Raw genomic sequence first — 24,494 nt, forward strand, 5'->3', positions numbered from 1 at the left:
ATTTCTTAATTTTTCCTTCAGTAAGTGTGAACTTGAAATGATCTTTGACCAGCCACCATTATTATAAATCAAAGAAAGCTCTCTCATGGACTTAGAAAACGATCCACATGCAGTCCAGTCTTATAGTAAAAAAATAAATCTATTTCAGATAATACTAATAATACATTTATTTGTATAGCGCTTTACATAGCCTACAATTAAAAGCCAATAGGCAACAGTTAATGGAGCATAACACATGGAGATAAAACAACAACAAAACCGTAAAATCAATAAATAGATAGTCTTAAATAGTGAGTTTTTAAAAGAAGACAGTAAGTTTGCTTCCCTGATCTCCTCCGGCAGGTCAGTCCTCAGCCTATAGGAGCCCGGACAGAGAAGGCTCGGTCACCTTCAGTGGGTGCGTTACTAAAGATTGTATCACACTAGTTAATTAATGTCATAAACACATGTCTGTATATTCAAATGGCAACTTCCACATGACCTGACAGTAAATATATCGCTGTCCACTCATTAGATAAGCACTGATTAGATTAGACTTGCACAATCTCTTATCTTTGAATCTGAGTCTCTATCTCATCTTGTCTTATAAGATAAGCCTCTGCTAAGCCTCAGTATGGAAATTCAGTTTTTGCAGCAGCAAATGGTGAGACAGAAGAAACCACATATGGGATATAAGAGGGAACAAATAAGTGTCATTAGAAAGTCTACAAATGAAAGTAGACTTTAGATTGATGTGATATTGAATACAGTATTATACATTTTATATTTAGTAGCCTATGCATTACTAAAAAATAATAAAATCGTTAAAAGAGACATTTGATATAGTAGGCTATAAGGTGAAATGAAGTGATGAGGCACAGCTTCTCCTTTTATCCTGCTTAAAAACGTTATACTCAAACTGTCTAAAGACGGAGAGAGAGAGAACACCTGACATCCTGACAGAGCTGATGGGAGATAGTAAGGCATGCCATGGCAGCATAAAGTGGCTTTATGTTCTGTACAGTAAGCGCTCATGGGAGCTTCAATACCTCGAACAGGATGGGTTTATTTTAAAAATCTTCTCCGGATGTCTCGCGCTGTTTCCTGTTACCTTGACACCGGTGTGCTCGCGAGTCCCTGCGGGCACCAGAGGATCCTGTGCGCAGGACGCAGGTAAGAAAAACTCACCTGGTTAAAGCTGAATACAGAGATTCATTATTATTAGCCTATACAGTTCAGTTCAGTTCATGGTGATACTTTAGTGAAAAGCAGAAACTTGTTTTAAAGAGATAAAAAGTTGAAATGAACATGTGACGCTGCAGGGTTGTAGTATTTGGCACGCCTTTTCAGGAGGTGCTGTTTAAGTCTTACATTATTCAAAAACTAGTGAAAGTGTTTTAAAAGACGATGACATTTTAGCAAACTGTTAGCCTTGACTTGCATTATTATTATTTATTCTCAGCATTAGGCTTACTTTTTTTTTTTTTTTTTTGGAACATTTTATAATTAACTTTATCAGAAGTCGGCCAATTGACTAATTCAGAGTCGGCTCTTTGTGTTATTTAAGGACGTGTTACGTAATTTTACCAAATTCCTCATACTAGGGAGGTTAACTCAACTCTTTCCTGAATGAGTTATCTTCTTTTGTCAAAACATTGCTGTCGAAACTAGTCTGTCCACTTTGGATCCACCTACAGTCCAGGACTTGTTCATTTAGTCAAGGCCAGAAACTCCTGACATACAAGTCAGTGTTTACATATTGTAACCAGATAGTTCTGTATTTTTTCCCAGTCAGCACATCAATTTTCTTTTTTTTAAATGTAATTTTAAACCCTTTTGACAAGATGTTCCTTAGATACTGCTCTGTGTTGTTTTAGCCTCCAGGGTTCACTCTTGTCTTTCAGCAGTGTGGAGAAAGAGCCAGGATGATCCCAGTTGGAGAATTGAGAAATTTCGGCATAGAGCAGAACTCAAAGTTTCGGGTCCTGAAGCCTTGGTGGGATGTTTTCTCGGAGTACCTGTGCGTTGCTATGCTCATGATTGGAGTCTTTGGGTGCACTTTGCAGGTAATGCGCCTACAAGCCAGCCACTCTTTTAACATAACATTTACTATTCAGTAATAACCTGACCTGTCTGAGGAGGATAAAAGGTTGCGCTGTATGTCTCTGTTGTAGTTCCCTCTCTGTCTTACATTAACAGACCTCTGAGTCAAGCCACATTCCAGTCACTGAAACTGAACTAACTTGCTTCTCCTGACCCACCTAGATTCAGATCACTAACTTGCTGCTTTATTTGTGCTCTCACCACCAGAGTTTAAACCCTGAGCTACATTGAAATAGCACAAAAAGTGAGCAAATGGATTAATTAATGAATCACACATTCACTTGTTTTATTAACACGACTCTAGAGTGTGGAGACTGTGACTGAGAAACGTTTTAGTGTTGATTTGGTAAAGAACAAAATCAGAACTGTATCATATATCATAAACCTTATGTCAAATTCATTCCAGAACAACTGTTAAGTTTGGAGATATTTTTATTTCCTTTGTATACAAATCCAATTAATCAGAATCAGAATCAGAATCGGGTTTTATTGCCAAGTACATTTACACATACAAGGAATTTGACTTGGTGTACTGGTGCTAAACAGTTAACAAGGAAATAAAGCAGAACTAGCAACAACTTAAATAATACAGTATAAGAAGCTATTACAATATATAAAATAGAATTTAAAAATGTAAAATATAAAAAATAAAAAACAAAAAAAGTACAAAAGGTGCAATGTAGGAGCTGTGCAGTGGACTATGAGAAAAACATCTTGCAGTGTATGTAACCTACTCACAGAGTGCATGTAAGAAAATAAATTTGAAGTCCAGTGGGCTTTAATGTAAATCATAAAGAACAGTTTCAGCAATTAAAAGACAAAAACCAACAACGAAAATGTATTTTTAAAGGTTCAATCCTGCTCACTAGAGAAGAGGAATATTCTCTACAAATGTCTGTTTAAAATGAGTAAATATGTTTTTGTTAGATGAAAGGCAAACCAAAGAAACGGTGTGTACATGAGCCACCATTAAAAAAAACATTCTTCTTCTTATTTTACATTTAGTGTTTTGAAGTTGGTGGTTTCACCTTTAAAGAAACATTTATTTCTTAATTTATCGTTAATTTAACTGTATAAAACAGAACAATGCTAAAACAATAACTTAACTAAAATCTACTTTATTTTTTTAAAGTTACTTCTGTAACACTTCTTTTTTTTTTTTTTTTTTTAAAGGCGAATAACGACCAACGAGAATTTGTCAATGAAAGTGTTTCCCAATCATACCTGGATGGGCCGGCCAGTTTTATTTAAGGCGGCGAACGTAAAATATATTTTCCGACTTTTGTTGCAATTCCTTTTTTATCCATAGGCTATAAAATGGCCTTCTAACATTGATCAGTTCAGGCAGGTGCAAGTGATATTACTTACCATGGTTGTTATTAACTAGGGGTGATATTACTGCTTTTTTATCCTTTTCCAATCACATCCCTGATTTATAAAGCACATTACTAGTCTCAGATATCCTGAGTATTTTGAGTCTGTGTTCTCGCCCAAGAACACGTCGCTATAGAAGCTCGGGGCTTGAGATCGAAACACCGATCTTCTGATGCATATAGAGATCTCATTGTTGGTAATGGTACAATTGAAGACTCATGTCATGGTTTTTGACAAGTATCCAAACATACATTCTTAAATATTCCTTCTATCTTCCCTCCTTACTTTCAACAGCTCACACAAGACAAGATCGCCTGCCTGCCCAGCCACTTCACCAGCCCAACACCTGAAGCCATTGACTGCAGCCACATCCGGACCTACAGGGAGAACGCGACGTCGCAGCTCACTCTGGTTTCAAAACCCATCGTGAAGGAGGTGTTTGGTCGCAAGAACAACCTGGACATCCACCAGTATGTGTTTGTCAACCACCACTGCTACGAGAGGTTCGTCCACTGGTTCGCAAAGTTCTTCCCGTACCTCGTCGTGATCCACACTCTGATCTTCATGGTCGCAAGTAGCTTCTGGTTCAAGTTCCCCGGGACGTCTTCCAAAATTGAGCTCTTTGTTAGCATTCTGGAAAAGTGCTTTGATTCACCCTGGACAACGAGGGCCCTGAGCGAGGTCTCTGAGGAAAGGGGAGAGGAAAAATTGGTGAGCTGGAGGAACACAGTGTCAAAAGGAAGCTCAGAACGACAAACAGATGAAGAGGAAACTAGAGTGCTTCTTCGCTCCTCGTCGGTTAAGTCCAACCCAGAAAAGAAAGCAACGGAGCCTCAATCGGCTCCCTCGGTCTTAGATAAAAAAGAAGGCGAGCAGGCCAAGGCTCTGTTTGAAAAAGTGAAGAAGTTCAGGACTCATGTAGAGGAAGCAGACATCTTGCGTGTCATGTACGTGCTTCAGACATCACTGAAAGTCTTCAAGTTCCTTTTAATCATAATCTACACCTCGGTGCTCGTACCGAACATTGAAATAGTGGTCAAGTGTTACGTTCCCCCTGACCTGACCGGGTTCGATATCTACTGCTGTAACCACAACAAGGCCCATCTCTTCTCCAAGCTCGCCTACTGCTACATCTGCTTTGTGGGCGTGTATGGACTCCTCTGCATCTACACCCTCTATTGGCTGTTTCATCGGCCACTGAATGAGTACTCCTTCGACCAAGTCAGACTGGAGACGGGCATTAATGACATACCGGACGTAAAGAATGACTTTGCCTTCCTTCTGCACCTCGTGGACCAATATGACGCTCTTTTCTCCAAAAGGTTTGCTGTATTTCTTTCCGAGGTAAGCGAAAGTCATCTCCATCAGCTCAACCTCAACTATGAGTGGACTGCCAAAAAGCTACGCTCCCGTCTAGCCAAGAACGCCAGCAACCGGTTGGAGCTGCACTTGCTAATGCTGCCAGGACTTCCCGACACAGTCTTTGAGATTCCCGAAGTGGAATCGCTCAAACTGGAGCAAGTTAAAAATGTCACCATCCCAGCGAGTGTGGCAAAGCTTGAAAAACTGAAGGAGTTATCGCTGGTCTACTGCCCTACCAAGCTCCAGCTGTCTGCCCTTAACCACCTCAAGGAACATTTAAAGGTCCTACGTCTAGCTTTTGAAAGTCTAGAAGAGGTGCCTATGTGGATGTACACCCTGCATGGCCTGGAAGATTTAGAACTAAACGGACCTTTAACAAACGAGGTGTCCAAAAGCGCCTCTCTGGACTCCTTTCGAGAGCTAAGAGCCCTAAGAATCCTCACCCTCCACTCCACCCTCGCTAAGATCCCACCCAGCATTGTGGATGTTGCACTGCAGCTGCAACGACTGAGCATCTACAACGACGGTGTGAAGCTCCAAGCTTTCAGCACCCTAAAGAAGCTTACCAACATAGTGTCTTTGGAGTTAGTGGGCTGCCAGTTGGAGCGCATCCCAAGTGCAGTCTTCAGCCTGATCAACCTGCAGGAGTTGGACCTGAAGGAAAACAAACTTACCACCGTGGAGGAGATCCTGAGCTTACAGCATTGCCGCCGTTTAGTGACTCTCCGACTGTGGCACAACAAAATCACCTACATCCCCGACCACATCAGTAAGCTTCACTCCCTGGAGACGCTGGACGTCAGCTGGAACAAGATAAGAAAGCTTCCCTCTCGGATGTTTCATTGCACTACACTCAGGCACCTGGACGTCTCCCACAACCAGCTCACCTCTCTTCCTGTAGAGATCAGCATCCTTCAGGGTCTCCAGTTCTTCTCTGCTGCCTTCAACTCATTAGAGACCCTTCCAGAGGAGCTGTTCTCCTGCAAAAGGCTAAAGACGCTGGCCCTCGGAAATAACTGCCTGGCCAATCTAAGCTCCAGAGTGTCGAATCTGGCTCAGCTAGTCCGACTGGAGATTAAAGGGAACCGCCTGGAGTCTCTTCCTCATGAGATCGGTGACTGTCCCCTGCTGACTGTCAGTGGACTGATAGTAGACGATAGCCTTCTGGATCTGCTGCCGTCAGGTGTACGAAGCCGGCTGAGTAATAGCTGAGTCTGCAGAGCTCTCATTGACTCGTCATTTTCTCAGTGTAGCATGGAGGTTGATGGCGGTTTTATTCACAATGAGAGATAATAGTATTGTCACAGAATTAAACCATTCCACTGGCTGGATTTTTTAAATATATATTAAACAGGTCAAAAAAAGGGAAACCATAAATGACTCAACGAAAAGACAACAAAACTGAAAATGTATTAAGAAGAGGAGTTCTGAAATATGTGTTTATGGAAAAAACATTTATGCATTCTCTGAAAAAATACTTTTTTTTAAATAAATATTTTAACAATGTTTATAGCTTTGCAAGTGAATTGCTCCCTTTTGTATGTTATATACGTTATATATATCTGCGTTTACAGTTAAAGATGATGCAGTTAAAATTTAAAAACACACATCCTGATTGGATATTTGTTTTTAGGATTAGAATTGTGTTTAACGTTAGAATCGTGCAGTGTGAAAGAGAAGAGGTTTGCAGTTGTTTGGAGCTACATTTCCATGGTTTGTTGATACATTTGTCTAACTTCTAGTTGCCCTGCATCCTGTTGGACAGGTTTATAGAGCAAACAGGAGTGTTTCACACAGTGCGGAGGCTCATGTTGCTCCCTTTCAGACACTAAACAAGTGGAGGGAGAGGACACTGTTCAGTCACAGAATAGAAGCCATTCATCTCTTTGTTTATCAGTCAAAGTGAAAGCAGACTGTAATCAAACTTCAAATCAGATAAAAATCAAGCTAGCATGTTTTTCAACTGCACAACTGGAAACAATAATCATTTATAGAGAGAAGGGAGGTTAAAAAACTTAATTTGGATGAGTAACATATCAAGTGTGTGGATATGTTGTCCTGACATACGCTCTGTCCACACAGTAAAGAAGTATTGGACACATCATGCCCTAGTGCAGATAAACTTACAGTGCCTTTTAAACAGAATAAAGATGGAAGTAAAACAAATTAAAGGAGGTCATTTGAGCTGCTCACATTACGGTTTAGGAGGAGTGGTACACCATGTGCAAAATATTTTAATTTGGATCATTTTTGATCATAAATTCCTGTTCATCTTTTCCCGAAACTACAAAAAAAAAAACATGCTGTTCCACTCCCCTCTTCTTTCCCCCTGATGATCCCTCCGTGTACGAGTATGACAATAGCAAACTGTCATGCTGCAGGTATAGAGAATAGAGTCCACCTTTCTTCTTGAACTACAGTGCAGTCATGTCTTGGCTTGCATTGCCACAGGTTATTGGCATTCCTCAGTATCCTTAGAGCATTATGACACACACAGACATCGCACACCTCCCAGTCTGTCGGAAACCATTTTTTATTTGATACTTTTATTAACTTACATAATAATTAACACAGAATATTTATGAATGTTTTTATGAAAAGATTAAGAAGATGCAGAGTAGAATCGTTTGCCTCTCGCCAGAATGCGTCGCAGACTATTTTGCTCTTTCTTTTCCTTTCTGAAGATGGCGGCCGAGCTGATCGGCAGCTGTAACTAAAATAGACGTGAATGCATCTTTGTGACCAAGGCTTGGCTGAAAATAACTTGTTGGACCTCGAGTGGTTGTTTGAAGTTGTAAATTCTGATATCTTCATTACTGTATATTTGAAAAACTGCAACTTTAGTGTGCCTTCAGTCCTAATTGTGTTGATGCAATATTTTGTTTTGGAAAAATACGTTTTGGAAGCTGCTTCTGACTGATGTGAGTTTCTGAGATTGAACTGTTAGGATGCAGCTCCTGCAGCTTGAAGAACAGACTTTGGTGCCAAGTTTTTAGTGTCAAAGTTCAAACCATATAAAAAGTTTGGTTTTATTATTTGATTACCAAGTGACCAACTTGGCATGGCATTTTATATCATCCAATAAGATTGAGTCCCTGCAGCTTCTGGGCAGCAAAAGCTGAGTCTGTAGGGAGGGGCGGGTTGTCGGTTCAAGTCCCCATACAGAGCAAGAATGGAATTGTGTCTGGTCGCTGGAGAGGTACCTCTTTACTTCCTGAGCACAGTCAAAGTGCCATTGAGCAAGAAACTGAACCCCGAACTTCATAGGGCTTAAGTCTCTTTGCAGCGAGGGAGACGCCAGTCACTGTGCAACCGTTTTCACATATGCACCCCTTAAAACTTCTAATACTGATCAGGAAATCTTCCTAAGTTAGTTGTTTACACATGTCCCTCACAGCAGGACACTATCCCTGTAGGGCGGGAAGGAGGGAATTATTTTTTGGCGTTCACACAGCTCACCCTGTAAATTTCAGGAGGTTTTCAGGGCTTTGTGCATGTGTCAACGTGCCATACAGGTCCTTTTATGTGCTTTCGGGCCTGTGTGTGTGTGTGTTAGCATTTCTCACAATAAATAAATTGTGTAATAATAAATAAATAAATAATAAATTTCACAGAATACATTTTAAAAAATGAGATGGATTCAGTCTGTCCAAGTGCATAACTCACATACCTGAACATGCTCTGAAAATGCAAGAGGCAGCTGTATGTTTTTCCTTCTGTCAGTGCAGTGCATGGTGTGAGTCTGCAGCAGATATAGAAGTCAGAGGAGAACAAACAACAGATATAGTTTAAAACTGAAGTGACTGGTTTTATCCTTTAATTCTTTTAGCTCATGGACTTATCATGACGTATCATGTTTGAAAGAGATCAAGGCCAAAACAAACCAAATATTTCCCCTGTCTGTTAATGTGTATTACATGTTTTTGATTATTTGAGTGATACTAATTTGAAGAAAAAAAAATAGGATGCCGTTTTTTAAAGAGAAGGGTGAATCCTCCTTGTGAGAGAGGAGTTTAAGATGGTTACTGTGTCATCCCCGGTTTGTTTGTGGTTGGTGTCAACACCTATTTTTTTTCTCTCCCTTAAACTCCATAAACTAGAGTCAGACATTTAGACTTTTTGATACTTATATGTACCTTGTATGTCACTGGGATGTGTTTAACTGTTATATTTGACTAATACCTTATTCACAGCGTTGTCATCGTCGTGAATATATTTTGTGTCTCCTCGGAAGGAGTGAGGGAATAAGCTGATACTGGTTTTTCTTGTTCACTCCCACTCATTTTTCCTTGTAGCTCGTCACTGTGACCACTATCCCAACCTGCAGAACAAACGAACAACACCAACTCTTGTGTTTATGGGAGTAGCGACACAGCCAGTTAATCCTGCTCTGTGAAGCCAGTTAGCGCCTCCTAGTGGCTGGACTCAGGACTGCGTCAGCTGCATGTCGTAGCACCGTGAAGACACTACATTTGTGTGGTTGATACAGCTGGAGGGTGTAAAATATGTTGGAATAAGTATTTGTAGCCATGTGTCTTTACTGCACAAGATAAGGGAGGGCAGACTTCTGAGCTGTGGGAGTCTTTCTAGCTGGCTGACTAGCTGGGACAATATGGGTGGGGATGGAAATGACTCAGTTGTCTCCTGACTAACAAAAGCTAAGGTACCTCTGGGTGGAGGTATTTAACCTTGAGCTGCTCCTGTGGAGGCGTCCACTGCAGTCAAACAATGTGCTTTGACTGTGCAGGGGCCTGTAGGTGTCATTGTTGGGAGTATGTAAATCTGAAACAGGAGGATGACAACAACATTCAACTGCAGACTGCAGACTGCAGACTATACATAGTCCAGTGGTTGAAGAAGTCTTTGAGGTTTTCTTCAAGAGAAGTTGTAGTAAACTACAAAACTTTGACACATATTACAAGACCTGCATTCAAAATTTGAGTAGTGTAAATATACAGAATAGGAAATGTTAAAGTACTTTACATTTTCCAGGGTAATACATATTTTATTTCACTGTCCAAATGTTTTTGTAACATGTTGGCATTACATTTCTCCTGGGCCTATAACTTACAGGAAACATGAACATTTCTCTTTTTCAACATTTGACACGATTTCTTGGAGCTATTTTTCAAATAAACATCAAACCCCCATGTTTAATTTTCAACATTTGACAAGATTTCCTGGTGAAGTTTAATAAAAACAGCAATCACATCATCACAGAATCATCACATTGCATCATCACAATGTCCCAACTTTTTGGTCACAGGGTGACAGCTTCTGTCTAAAGCTCTTAACAAAGTAACTGGTAGCTGAAACTGTCAAAAAGTGTTGAAAAGGAAACAAAATGTTCCTCTTGAAGGAGCATGTAAGGACTAGTCAGGTGAAGAATTAAAGCAAATGTGACTCTAATGACAGTACTTCAGCCAAAGTATACCAAACTAAATAATAATAATAACTCAAGTCCTACAATCAAAATCAAAACATTTAATTATAAAAAAACAATACTCTTAAATACTGTTGATTTGGGCATTTAATGTCCGGTGAGCTGATTGCAAAAAGTTTCAAAAGGTCTGCAACATTTTATGATCTTGTTACTAAAGCTGTATGGTTGTAAAGTTATATGGTAAAAAAAAAAGTGCAATATATTCTTCTGAAGTAGCACATCAAATATATATTCAAATTCACAGAATCCTTTCATGCCAGTTTCTGTGGTTATCTTTGTCAGAAGGATCAGGAAGTGAGTGAGTTGTTTTCATGCTTTCATCAGTGTTTGTATCGATGGAGATGCATGTAAACAACAGAGACATACAAAGGTCTGTCAGGGAGATCATGAGGCTGTGCTCAGCGATCCCGCCTGTGCAGCAGCAGTTGAACTGTATCTCCTTTCTCGTCTGCTGGAGTTGGCCCGCAGCACACAAGCAAACAAGATATCCATTGTACTGTAAGAGCCGTGTGCACAAACATCAGCAAACTGTGCCACCGTTACCTGCGAGCCTGAACAAAACAGGGCCCTCATTCATTTTGATCCGTGTGCCCTCTCATAGGGGACTTTCACAGCACAGAGCATTCCAGTGTGGTGTTATTATAAATGCCCTTCATCAATCACCTTCAAGTTCTGAACACTTCAGGATGGCCTGCAGCAGAACAAGAAAACCAGATCTTTTTTTTACTGACGAGGAAAATGCTGTTAGTACGGTTTAAGAAAGGCCACTTTTGTTCTTATTTATTTATCTTATTTGTTCTCCGATGGTTCTCAGTTTTGTTTGTTTGGTCCTCACTGCTGAAGGAGGAATTTTTATAGAAGCATGGAAGAAAAGAAAAGAAACTAAACATTTGATGTGTTTCATAATAGTGAAAATATGATCTAAATGCTGTTTCAAAGCCTTCTCTAACCTGCCTGAATTTATTTTTTAACCTATTTTTTTTAATGTGAAATAAAAACTCAGAACTTTTAATTTGACAAATTTTACTCTTACCCAATGATTTATTTCCTTTCAAATTTCTAAGAAATTAAAATCAACACCGTTAAAAATGCTGTCTGATATCGAATGCAGGTGTAAACTTGAGATTGCAATTATCTTTTTCTTTAGATTTTTTGCAGGGCTTTATTTGAGATAGGACAGTGGAGTCTGAAATCAGAGAGAGAGTGAGTAAAGACACGGGGCAAAGGAGCCACAGGTCAGATCCGAACTCAGGCATCCCGCTTTGGGGACTGTAGATCCTGTACATGGGGTGCAAACTAACCGCTACAGGCGTCAGAGAATGCAATTTAGCCGGTCACTGGTTTCTTAGGCCTAGAAGTCAGATGAGAAACTTTACAGCAGCTAAATATGTAGGCTACTACCTGAAATAAAAAAAACTACAACTCCCAAAAACTTCCAAATTCAACACTTTATTTTGTGTTTTCTTCTTCAAATAATAAAGTGAATAATGTCACTTTAGATTTAAAAGTATTTATATAAATAACATTTCAACAAATCACGATAAATGTCGTCATTTACAAGGTCACAACAATCTTCAGTCCTATTCCAACAATAAATAAGTCAAAGTCTAAGTACATCTAATTAAGAGAAACACAACTATGAAAAGCAATCAGGGGGCATCATATCAAGTATTGTACAATTTTTTAAAACACACACAATGTATCAACTGTTACAATTCTCACACAATAGAAATAATGCAATAATTAGAAAACACTGGGGGAACTATCTAAAAATGTGCACTCCCAATTTAAAGGGACAACAGATATATATATATATATATATATATACACACACACACATATATATATATATATATATATATATATACACACACACACACACATATATATATATATATATATATATATATATATATATAAGGTGCCAGAATCGCACTGTGCAAAAGAGGAGGCTACTGTATGTAGCCACCAATCCACTGAAAATAAGCTGCCAAGACAATATGTCCTGTGTCACATATTAATGCTGAGCCACTATCAACAACAAAAAATAATCCTTTACACAGCAATGAATTCAAGTCACCAGGTTTGAAATGACAAACAAAGTCAGGCCAGGGTGACCCAGGAGGCACCCAGACTAACTATGAATGTGAGCGAAGAGCAAGTCCATCATGTCAGGCACGCGTGAAGCTCGGGCCACATCTATGGCCGTTTGACCGCTGATATTGGCGTGCTTCAGGTCCGACCGTGGCGCCAAGAACTCCACAACATCTCGGTGACCCTCCCGGATGGCGATGTGTATGGGCAAGGCTCCGCTCTGGTCCGAGACGTTTACAGAGGCACCGTAATCCACCAGAACCCGCAGAGTGTCCAAGAATCCTGTGCGGGCTGCGTCGTGGACAGGCGCTATCCCGTGTTTGTCCTGGATGTTTGGGTCCGCTCCTTTTTCCAGCAGCAGGCCGGCGATCTTGGAGTTCCCCATCATCATCACCTGTAGGAAATATCAGAGAATAAGAAAGCGAAAAGTTAATTTAAGCTGTGTGTACATTTTAAGTGTTGACCCTAGATTGTCCAATTCTCTACTGAATCCAAAATGTTTCATTTAGGAAGTGCCAAAAAGGTCTGGAACACAAAATAACAAATAAAGTCCATACAATTCATAATGTTGATAAGATTAAACCTTAATGACCACAGCCCCCCCCCCCCATTTCTGACAGGAGTGTCTTTAAAGAGCTGAAACAATCTATCAATACGACAATTATTAGAAATAAATAGACAAAACTTATTTATTAACTACTGAAGTCAAGTGACACTTAAACACATCGCACAGTCTCATTAGGCAGCTTCTCATCGAAGAGTACTTTTCTTTTTGTTAATCCCACAACTTCGAGTTTCAGACTGCTGCTTGGACAAACTAGCAATTTGAGGATGTCACCTTGAGGTCTGAGAAATGAACATGGATATTTTTCTGTGATTTTGATGATCTGTACATTTTTTTAAAACAATAATCAATGGATTCAATGTTAGAGGGCACAATTATTTTGAAATAAATGGATGAAATATTCCACGTTTGGCTGGCGTTTACCAGGTCTCAAGTGAAATCCAAGGTACCTGGATTCGGTTACCCTTTTTTATTTCGACAGTTAAAACAGACAGTCTTTTAATGACATGTTTCTGTACTGCTGTCATGACAGGAGACGTTTCCAGACATCCTTATATGACATCAATGTCCAAAACTCTGCTGCCAGGGTCCTTACACGCACCAAGCCCTGGCAGCACATCACCCCCACCCTCATCCACCTCCACTGGCTCCCGATCAAGTCCCGCATCCAATACAAACTCCTCCTACTCACCTACAAATCTCTTCATGGTCTAGTCCAGGGGTGGGCAACTGACGGCCCGGGGGCCTCATGCGGCCCCCATCAACCCTCAATGTGGCCCTCAGTTCAATTTTGACACATCAAATAATTGGAATCATGAACAAAACATGACAAGATCTGCCATGAAATCATGAAAACCAGAAATATGTCGATAATAATATTTGATCACTGGCATATGTTGAGTTAAATTTGAGACATAATTGATTTCAATCGTTTTTGGAAACTACAATTTTGCCACCTGGCAGTGAGAGTTAAATGAACGTGGCCCTTGCTGTGACCAAAGTTGCCCACCCCTGGTCTAGACCCACCGTACCTCACCGACCTCCTCCATCCCTACACCCCGGTCCTCAGCCACAGGCCTGCTCTCCAATTCAAGCAATTCAGGGTTAAGTGTCTTGCCCAAGGACACATTGTCATGTTTGTAACATAACAATGAGTAAGGTATTTTACCTGCTCTTTTGTAAAGTGTCTTGAGATAACACTTGTTATGAGTTGACGCTGTACAAATAAATTGAATTGAATTGAATCGGACATGTTGCTCAGCTGGGGATCAAACCCTCGACCTTCCGGTTGAGAGGCGACGACTCTACCGACTGAGCCACAGCTGAAATCCGCACACCTGCATCCCTGGTCAGCTTTAAAAACCTCCTCAAACACACCACCTGTTCACCAAAGCATTCAGCCTCATCTAACACCCCCCCCGCTACATAAATCTAAGTTATTAGATGTAATAATGTTGGGGGGGCGGCAGTAGCTCAGTTGGGGGCGGCAGTAGCTCAGTCTGTAGGGACTTGGGTTGGGAACCTGAGGGTCGCCGGCTCAAGTCCCGGTGCGGACCAAGCATGGAAGTTGGTCTGGTAGCTGGAGAGGTGCCGGATCACCGAGCACTGCCGAGGTGCCCTTGAGCAAGGCACCAAACCCCCTCCCCACCACCAGCTCATGAGCGCCCGCTGTGGGCCGCTCCGTCACCCTGACATCTCTCCCTTAGTGTGCATGTCCATAGGATCCTGTGTGTGTGTGTGTGTGTGTGTGTGTGTGTGTGTATATATACTTCAGCCTATGTGTGTGCTGCATGACTACAGAGTGTAAAAACTGATCAATAAAGTATATCTTCTTCTTCCTCTTCGTAAAGAGGAAAGGATTGATTGATTGATTGATTGATTCTGCAACATATTTCTCTGGTAACTTGAATGTACGTAAGGTCAATATGTCATAAAGTGTGAGTCACTAGTCCTCACCTGTAGTGCAGTCCTGCCAAACTCATTGAGAGTGTCAGGATGAACTCTGCATTCCTCCAGGATCCTCTGCACCTCGCTGCTGTTTCCTTTGGCTGCTGCCGACGTCAAAGCTCTGCCGGCGTCCATCTGACTCAGGACCATTATAATCTACTGTGTAAAGCCTGGTCAGAAGGAGATGAAGAACAACAGTTACACAGAAACTCAAACACTGGTCTGTACAGATGGTAACAGCAGTGTAATAAACATTAAGAGATTTAATGGTTGACGTCGCATAGATACAGCTAGTTACTGCAGCTTCCGGCTAACGTAAAGATGTATTTCCCCAAGACGCCATGATACCCGTCGGCTAGTGTAACGTTACATCAGTGTCCTTTTAAAGAAATCATGCGTTTAAACAACTCTTTGTGGACACATGTGTTTGTTTCTAACAGACAGGCATCTCACAAACAGTTAGCACGCAGGCTAAACCGCTAGCATTAGAGAAAGATACTACAGTTGCTGTAAAGTAGCCTTTACCTTGTTCGGTTCCTTCAGCTCCTTAACGTCTCCGAGAGGTTACACGCCGCTGTTTCCAGAGACTTCTTTTAAAATCTTTTTTTTTAAATTGAATCCAAACAATGACGGTTTATAAACATTAGTAAATACATTTGCGCGCTGAGCTCTGCAGCAGCAGCGTCTCCGAGCTACAAATTTACAAACATTGGAGGTCGACACACGCCGACCAATCACAGCTCGCCCGCGGGGTGTTTTTCTTCCATATAAGGAGAGCGAGGCGGGGCTACTCTTCGGTTACTACACTATCACTGTGGCAACAAGCAAGCAGTCGACCAATCAGAGCGCGCAGCGAAGAAAGCGGGCGATTCGTATACGTTGAAGCGCTTCAAAGGGAGTTCATTCACATTTCTGACCTTTGGATGTAATTCTCAAGAGACAAGTGAGGGGGGAAAAAAAAAGGCGGGTGTAAGTTTTTTATTTTGGGCGGAATTTCGCGACTGTGATTACACAATGTATGACTACAAATATTAGGAGAAATGCCGCCCATACATGGCGTTACAAACTCTTGACAAAAAGAAAGCAGCTGGCTTCTAACACAGAGGATATAGTGACAAATGGTTTTAAAGCTGTAATCTCATTTAGCAAATTACATAATTAGCAGTGGTCCCACAATAGAAATATTAAAAATTTAATTGCACACAGATTTCATAAAACAAAATCATTGACATAAAAATAGGACAGGTGAAATATTAAGACATTCTTTCAGTCAAGGTGAAGAGATCATGAAGGTCCTCCGTGGGTCCTGGTAGTTAGGAATATACAGCAATCCCCACAGGCTTTATACATTGGTCCTCAGTTGGTAGTCTATTTGCATAAAAAAAGAAAACAATAATAAGAGGAAAGGCTAAAATAAACGTAAATAAAATATATCCATGTGTTCCTTAAATAGTGCATTCAGAGCAGCTTGTCTCATCACATTGAAGGCTAATGCCGAGTTAATCATTTACCTCCACTCTGTGTTATGTACCGGACCCAAGGTAAAGCCTGGTAACCACTTTTTTCAATAATCTTCATATATCGCACCTGGTGAAAATGAGTGAGTGAGAGAGAGAGAGAACATGTTGAGGCATGAAACCAAATTGTGCATCATCAATTAATTTAAAATCTAGCTGGCCGGTCTGAGCACAAAATATGATCTCTTACATGACCTGACTTGACTATCAAATGTGCACGCCCTATGCAAAACGTTAGGGGACTGCTTAAGCTTTAAAAGTGCCGTATTATTACAACAAGATATTACTTGTACAAATACACTTAAAAGTCCAAAATAATTGTGCTTCTACTGGCTTTATTTCTGGCATGTTTGACATTAAAGCAGAACGTAACATAAGCACATTTACTTGCATACACACACTCGCAAAACGCACCTGTATTCCTGAGACTGTGAAGTACGGGATTTCAAATTTGACAGTGATGGGAGGTTTGCCCTCCAGCTCATTGTTCTCCACGCTGGGCAGACCAAAATGAGCTCTCATTAGGAACTCTTTACCCCCCTGGATGGACAGATGGATTAACAGACATGAGTTAGCATAGCACAAATTATTATCTGTGATCACAATGTGGGCCAATCAGCCGTAAGATTATGATCACCTATGCAATCTAATGCAATGCAATGCAGCATATCCACTGTAAATTCTGCTTTTACAAAGCCGCTGCATTTTCAGTTTAATGGACATGATCAGAAAGCTCATAATTCTCCTGTATGTTTATTACTGCAGTCATGGTGGGAGATGGTGAACTAGAGTGCATTCAACTGAAATATGTTCCTGATATTTCACCAACTCCATAAACATACAGGAGGGGAGCAAAATATAAGGAACACATTTGAATTGAATGCACTCTAGTAAACCATCACTATGACCTCGATAAAAAAATATGAAGTAGAATTATAACCTTTCCGACCACGTCAACAAAAACATGAAAATGTAGACGCTTTGTAAAAGTTGATTTTATGGTAGAAATGTTGTATTGGATCGCGTTAGATTTCATTATTGGTCATAATGTTGTAGTTGTGTATTTCTTACAGGAAATGACTTGATGGTCCACACCACCAGGTTCTTCTCAGGAACATATTTGGCGTTGCCTGTGCTGGTTTTGAACTTCGGTGAGTCGGCATCACTTGGGACAGGGACCCTCACTTCCACATTATTTGCCACAGACTGTTTTTTAAATTGTCCTTTTGCCTAAAAAAACACAAGTCAATGTTTAAAGACATCTTCTGTTGCCCACAGTGCCACAGAGCAGGAACAAGTCCTGCTGTTTGTGGCATCACTGATTAAATGTGCTTTCATGCTTTTGCACTTTTTTTTGGCTTATCAACAATCACATCTCCTGTCATATAAAACAATAACAAGACTTTCATTTTCTGCAACTGTACTTCATTTTTCTTTGAATTACCTTAACCATGATTTCCACTCTGCTGTGAGAGAATTTCTCTATGACTGATTCGATCCATATCAACGGCTTCACCTGTAAAAGAAGAACAAATATGTCATGAACAAATAATGAATATGGTCAAACACTTTATTTATTTTCAATTAAATTCAAGTAAATCACTTTTATTATAAATCACATAATATTTAAATTACCCCTAGTGTGTTTGCTCATTCTGTAATAAAATGGTCCCTGCCACTAATTCATACTAACATGTGTATTGATGCGGTAGGACATGAGTTCAGACTCCCCGTCGGGAGGAATGAAGGAGATCGTTCGATCGCTGTCAAAGCGAGAGAGACGGACACACTGGTGGAACTTCACATCCTCCATCACCACCGTCTTTCCTTTGTCACCTGAACACAGCACAATAAAATCGATATTGGTTATAATATAACCAAAGCAGAAAGATAAGCTTCATGCACATACAGCAAGACGACTGGAGTTACAGATGGGTGGTATAGAGATAGAGGCTGCATAGAAACGTACGTCCAGTGAGAGCAAAAAGCACTCGATCGTTGAGGCCCAGCCGCAGCTCAGGCATCCCAGAGAGCATGGTCTTCAGCTTGATGCTGCCCACGATGTCACTGCTCATCACGCTGCCATTAGCATTCACCTGAACACAACACACAGAGGAGAAATCATTCTATAGTTACTTTGTTCTGTATCTGATTAGGTCCTCTTCATCTAAAAAGATATTGTCATCAAAGCCTCAATATACCTTATTCTAATCTGACACTTGCGCATGTATACACACTAACAGAGGCTCTCGCTCTTCAATATCAAAACAGATACATCATTCATACTAATGGGACTAAACAAACCTGCATGCTTACACTTGAAGCTCCTGTTGAGAGACGTTCAGTTTGAGTCGATTTTGACGGTCTAATGAATCACTCATTGAGAATCTTTGAGGTGGAAAATGTAAAAGAGAGGCGGTTTCTGCAGCACGCAGCGGCACTTTGTCGGACACTTACCCTGCGGCACTGGATTTAGGGATTAAAATAACCACAAAGAAATAACCGTTCTTTTTACGATGATTGTCTTGTGTGCATCAGTATCAATTTCATAAGCAGCCAAAAAAAACCCTCACAGGAGCTTTAACCTGGATGTGTAATTTCTGCATACTTTATATAGAGATTATTCAGGCAGCCTTTGCTCTATTCTGGAATATTCATCACAATCATTTGAAACTCTTTTGATGTATTTTGAGCAAACATAAATAAAGTAACACACATTTAATAACACTTGACTGAGCGAGTGACTGAAGGAACAATCTAATCCAACGTCTGTAAACTATAAATGGTGATTCTAAATACAAACAGCACTATGTGACTTTACAGCTCGAGTACAATTCTTCCAAGCCGAGCAGATGTTTTAGTGTCGCTCTGAAAATATTTGATTTTTTTAAAGATTTATTTTGGGGCTTTTTGTGCCTTTAATGGAGAGACAGGACAGTGGATAAGAGTTGGGAATCAGGGAGAGGGAGTGGGGAACGACATGCAGGAAAGGAGCCACAGGTGGGAACCTGGGCCGCCCGCTTGGAGGACCCTACCCTCCATACATGGAGGCGCATGCACAAACCACTGCGCCACCAGCGCCCCAGCTCTGACAGTTTTGAGTGAATTACATGAAACATCAGCCCTGTGTCGTATCTTACCAGCACATTGATGGACTCGATGACGTCTATGAAGACCTCGTTCTTCTTGTATCTGATCCCCTCTGACCTCCAGGAGACGGCGTTGGTGACAGTGGTTGGCACCTTGGACTTGGCCACCTCGAGCTTGGCCCCTTCCTGCGTGATGTATCTGCAAGAAATGAGAAGCGAAGAGACGGCCCGCTGTGATTTACACACAACACTTTTATACTCAACAGAATATTTACGTGTCTGAATGTGCACATGTCTCAGAGCCTCACTCTTGTAGGATCTTGCTGTCTGTCGTCTGAGGAAAGCCGAAGTCCATCAGCTCGTCCAGCAGCTCGTAGACGACCACAAAGTTGTCCTGAATGCTCTCCTCCTCCAGCTCTTTGAAGTACTCTGTGAACACCTGACCAGGTAAAGACAGGGTTTTTTTTTTTTAACTCTATCTGACATCATCTTCTGGTTCTTCATGTACAGAAGAGTTAATCGACGGAAACAGCACAACAGTGTGTATGACAAACATTTAAGTCATTAGTTACACGTGTGTGTGTGTGTGTGTGTGTGTGTGTGTGACTCACCTCCACTATTTTGTAAAGAAAAGAGTAGACGAGAGAGGCGTTGGAGTTTTTGTTTGTAGTGGCCACCACTGTGCAGACGTCAAGTCAAGGAGTATTTTACAGCTGCATATGTAATCAATAATCTGGGATGTGATGAAAGAAAATAAAACACAGACGCCGGCTACATGTCGGGTTAGGATACAGTAGAGGTTGCTGTGTTTGATCCACATGAAGTGGACACTGCCGTGGGACAGCACAGGGCAGAGGAGGCCTTCTTCTTCATGTATCATCAGCAAAGGCATGAAGTGGTCGATCTCTGCCATGTCCACATCGCCTTTGTAGTTCCGACAAATCAGCACCTGATTGAAGAGAATCACGGCCCATGTTTAGAGAACAACTGCATGCTCAGTATCCTACAGATGTTACAAGAAATAATGCGGTGATATATGATCGATGCATTACTTGTTCTCAAAATATGTTTGTGTGACACTGATCCTTTCTTACCACTTTGATTTTTAAACTCAAATCAGCTTTACAGCCATTTCACCTTTCAGACATTATCCAGGATTTAGATTTCTGATGTTGATTCAAGGCATAAAGGATGACTTATTGATTTAATTTCCAACTATACCCGAGTTTATACTTTTTTTTTTATTATTATTTGCTTCAGTTAAATCTCCTGTAAGGACTTTTTGAGTTGTGTCGCTTTTGGCACCCCCCTGTGGACAAAATGTCATTCTTAGGTCTCTTCTTTCATGTGTTAGAAGTGTTTTCAAACTCAGAAATATTATAATGAACTAATTTTGAATGTGTAACCTGCACCTCAAAATCAATCTTTGGCTTAGAATAAAAAGTCTGATTCACCAGAATATTGTTATTCACCTCATCTGACACATACATCCATCACTGTATGGGTGACAGTCATTAAAAATAACTATGTAGAAATGATCCATCTTGGTGCTTTGGTCTTGTTTGCTTTCTTCGTTCATTAAGTACATTTATTCAAGTGCTGTACCTGCATATACATTTCAGGTACTTGATTTTATTCTAAATTTTCTGTCTCACATCAATTCAGAGGGAAGAACTGTTCTTCAACCCTACTGTCATATGAAAGAGTGAGGGTCCTAGCCAGTTGCAAACCTTTTATGCTTGAACATCAGTTTCCTGTTAAACTATAATTAGGGATGCATTGATTGGACATTAGTATTAGTGCATAATGGCCGTGCTGACAGGGATTATCCTATATGAACTAATAAAGTGGCATACATGATGCACTACTTCAGCAGCTGATGTGTATCTGTCCGGTGACATTAATTTAATGCTGACAGGCTAATATATCCACCTGATGCTTCAGAGAAGAGTTTTTTTTAAGGTCACCTGTCTCTGAAACAGATCAGTGACATCAGCTTTCTGTAGGATTTGTTCCAATGACATTTCAAGAGGAGGGACCTCTAACAACAATTTGAAGACACCCAATCACTGCAGCTCCTATGAAAACCAGACAAAGTTTTTAAAAATAACATCTAATCGGCTAAATTGTTATTTTAAACATAGACTTTCCCAATTGTCTCAGGAACATATTTGGCGTTGCCTGTGCTGGTTTTGAACTTCGGTGAGTCGGCATCACTTGGGACAGGGACCCTCACTTCCACATTATTTGCCGCAGACTGTTTTTTAAATTGTCCTTTTGCCTTAAAAAATACAAGACAATGTTTAAAGACATCTTCTGTTGCCCACAGTGCCACAGAGCAGGAACAAGTCCTGCTGTTTGTGGCATCACTGATTAAATGTGCTTTCATGCTTTTGCACTTTTTGTTGGCTTATAACCAATCACATCTCCTGTCATATAAAACATCAATAACAAGACTTTCATTCGATCCATATCAATTGGTGCATCTCTGACTTGAATTGTTGTCTTCATAAGACAAATGTGAAACAGGTTCAACTTGCTCACGATGAAACCACCTGAGGTTGTGACAAACAGCAGCAGGAGAGCAGCGGCCAGCTGAACATCAGTCCAAATGACATATCAGGTGTGATTCTGTACACACTCCATTCATGTCTCCTAAAACACCTGAAACCTTGTGTGCCTCAGGTTTGTCTGTAACACTACCTGGTGACCTATCAGGTTACAAGGAGAGGGAAGACAAGAAAGAGTGTTGGAGCCATGCCGTGAAGGAAAAATGGGGGTTATAGACCGTGGGTGGTGATACAGGATGAATGGAGGCTACAGCCAGGTTAACAGGTGCTGCAGCCCTGTTGGTCACTTTCAATTAATATAATATTATTATTTTGTAGTGCTTTATTTAAGAGTGCGCACAATAACTTTTAATAGGCTAGAAATACATTTTGACACATGCAAATGTAGACAAGATGCATATAGCCTCGAGTAATGACAATATGTAAAAGGGAAAAAAATACTGAATGGGACAAGGGAAGCGATTCAATGGAAAAAAAAAAAAAAATGAAAACACAATTCTATTTTAAGTTCTGTCTGGGGTCGAATTAAGTTCTAAATATGTAGGCTATAAACGACATATTTAGAGCTAGTCTAAATAAAAACATTAAAATAAAGATTACTCTTAAAGAAAATAAGGTTATTCTTAGAAATGTACATTTGTGTAAAATAAAAATACTGTCAAGTATGATATAAATTCAAATAAAAAAAATCCCTGAAGTTATTTAAGGCTGACGCTGTCACTGACTGACATGTATCCCGGAAGTAAAAAAAGAAAGAAAGTCCCAATGAGTGAGTGTGTAGCAAGCTGCTCATTAATTTTTAACCACTCAAACGCTATTAATGATTGAACAGTTACGGCCGAAGTTAAAAACCTAAACAAAGAAAAGCCTAAATTTAGCATTTTACAAGTTTATGTCGCTTAAAGTGTCGTGAATACAGTTAGGCGTGTATCAGTGTGTGCAATTATCTGCAGCATTAATCTTACCTTCCCCTTCAGGTCCAACACAAACACAGCGGAGGCAGACATCGTGTTTTTCACCCACGAAAGTTCAACAGTGCGAGTCAACAAGTCACACAAAACTCTGTCCGAAGTCCAGGTCAGGGTTTCAGGAGGCTTATTTTCGTCTCTCCATCCAAACTAAGACACATTAATCAGCCCGAGGTGATCATGGACTCCACCGTGTCTGTTTCCTGGAGGGGCCGTGACGTCATGGCAGGTAGGTAAAACGTTCACCAGCTCACCTGGGCTAAAAGAAGGACGCGTGATGCTGAATGTATCCGCTAGAGGGCGCCACAGGCACAGAAATCAGAGCAGGGACATAAACCGATGTTTGATTGATGTGTCTTTTTTTTTTTGTTTGTTTTGTTTTGTAGAGAATTTATAAAGACGCGTTAGTCACACTCTAAATGTCCTAGACCACAACAGGAGTGGTACAAATGATTCATCATATAATAGTCTTTAATTTTAGATTTGTTAATACGTCAAACTGTTTTCTCTCCCTGCTCTGCTTCAATTTGAAACACACCTTTGAACACAGAAAGGTCAAAAAGAGAAGTACCTGCAAACTTCTCTCACTCGCTTTATTTAAATCTGTACCTGTAGATAAAACTCGGATTTCCTTTTTTATCTTATAGATGTATGCACACTTCTTCTGAATGTTATCAGTGCTCATGAATAAGGTTTGTTTAATAAAGTTTGAAATGAATCTCCCTTTTTTTTTTTTTTACCAGTGTTTAAATATGCATTCAAATTGTTTTTTAAAGCCCTGTAGAAAATGTAAGGTTGATAATATGTTCACATATGTGCACTTGAATAGAGACAAAGTTACTGTAGTTACACTGAAGGTTACAGACTTTAAAGGTTAACATGCAATAAGTCCTAAATCCTAAAAAACTGCACATTGAAGAGCAGTGTGATTCCATCCAAATCAACACTTATCTTTTGTCTTGTATAGTCTCAGCTCGAATATTTAGAATATATAGAATTATACAGAATGTAAATATTGTTCTTCATCTAAAGAGTTATTATACACATGGTGTTTTTTTTTAACAGGAAGTGTAGGCCAGTATATTATAAATTGAGTGAAATAAAATGTAGATGGTTTCATATTTGTTTTTATCTTCGCTGTAAGAGTTGTGAATCTGGCTGCATGCTAGTGTTGTAGCTTCATGAACAATAATAACAGCTCATAATCAGCAACACTTTATCTAGTACCCTCCTGTCTTTTTTCTTTTGAAACTGTATCGATCCACCCCCAAAAAGTTTATCCCAATTTTTAAAGTCAGCGCTGTCAAATAAGGAAAATAAATGACTCTTCAGTGCACTACTGTGACTTTATATTTCATCACAAGACTCCTCTATAGTGCCTTTATAAATAATCTTAAACTTTCCCTTTATCATAACAGATAAAACAGGTATGACATATGACATGACATATCAACAGTTTGTCCATTTCTGTATCCTGTAAGAG

At 40.2% G+C, this 24,494-nt stretch overlaps 3 protein-coding genes across 4 annotated transcripts; 1 reads left to right on the plus strand and 2 right to left on the minus strand.

Moving 5' to 3' along the window:
• Positions 1-985: 985 nt before the first annotated feature.
• si:zfos-323e3.4 (volume-regulated anion channel subunit LRRC8E) lies at positions 986-6,326 on the plus strand. 2 transcript variants are annotated; one of them, XM_065958420.1, is made up of 3 exons: positions 986-1,152; positions 1,887-2,045; positions 3,751-6,326. In XM_065958420.1, exons 2-3 carry the CDS (start codon positions 1,905-1,907, stop codon positions 6,028-6,030), a joined length of 2,421 nt encoding a protein of 806 aa, XP_065814492.1. In that variant the 5' UTR covers positions 986-1,152; positions 1,887-1,904; the 3' UTR covers positions 6,031-6,326. The 2 variants fall into 2 exon arrangements, with proteins under 2 accessions (XP_065814492.1, XP_029135857.2); XM_029280024.2 differs by having other exon boundaries at positions 987-1,152; positions 1,884-2,045.
• A 5,368-nt stretch (positions 6,327-11,694) lies between these two features.
• On the minus strand, positions 11,695-15,592 carry cdkn2d (cyclin-dependent kinase inhibitor 2D (p19, inhibits CDK4)). The gene is made up of 3 exons (XM_029280034.2): positions 15,393-15,592; positions 14,877-15,037; positions 11,695-12,749 (listed from the first exon to the last, which is right to left on the minus strand). Exons 2-3 carry the CDS (start codon positions 15,015-15,017, stop codon positions 12,396-12,398), a joined length of 495 nt encoding a protein of 164 aa, XP_029135867.1. The 5' UTR covers positions 15,018-15,037; positions 15,393-15,592; the 3' UTR covers positions 11,695-12,395.
• A 238-nt stretch (positions 15,593-15,830) lies between these two features.
• ap1m2 (adaptor related protein complex 1 subunit mu 2) lies at positions 15,831-23,233 on the minus strand. The gene is made up of 12 exons (XM_065958433.1): positions 23,009-23,233; positions 20,266-20,422; positions 20,085-20,152; positions 19,782-19,912; positions 19,525-19,672; positions 18,354-18,480; positions 18,078-18,220; positions 17,829-17,900; positions 17,456-17,614; positions 16,799-16,924; positions 16,379-16,454; positions 15,831-16,235 (listed from the first exon to the last, which is right to left on the minus strand). The coding sequence occupies exons 1-12, from the start codon at positions 23,048-23,050 to the stop codon at positions 16,210-16,212; spliced, it is 1,275 nt and encodes a 424-aa protein (XP_065814505.1). The 5' UTR covers positions 23,051-23,233; the 3' UTR covers positions 15,831-16,209.
• Positions 23,234-24,494: the final 1,261 nt, after the last annotated feature.

Source organism: Labrus bergylta, chromosome 1 (assembly GCF_963930695.1).
Source record: "Labrus bergylta chromosome 1, fLabBer1.1, whole genome shotgun sequence".
NCBI lineage: Eukaryota > Metazoa > Chordata > Actinopteri > Labriformes > Labridae > Labrus > Labrus bergylta.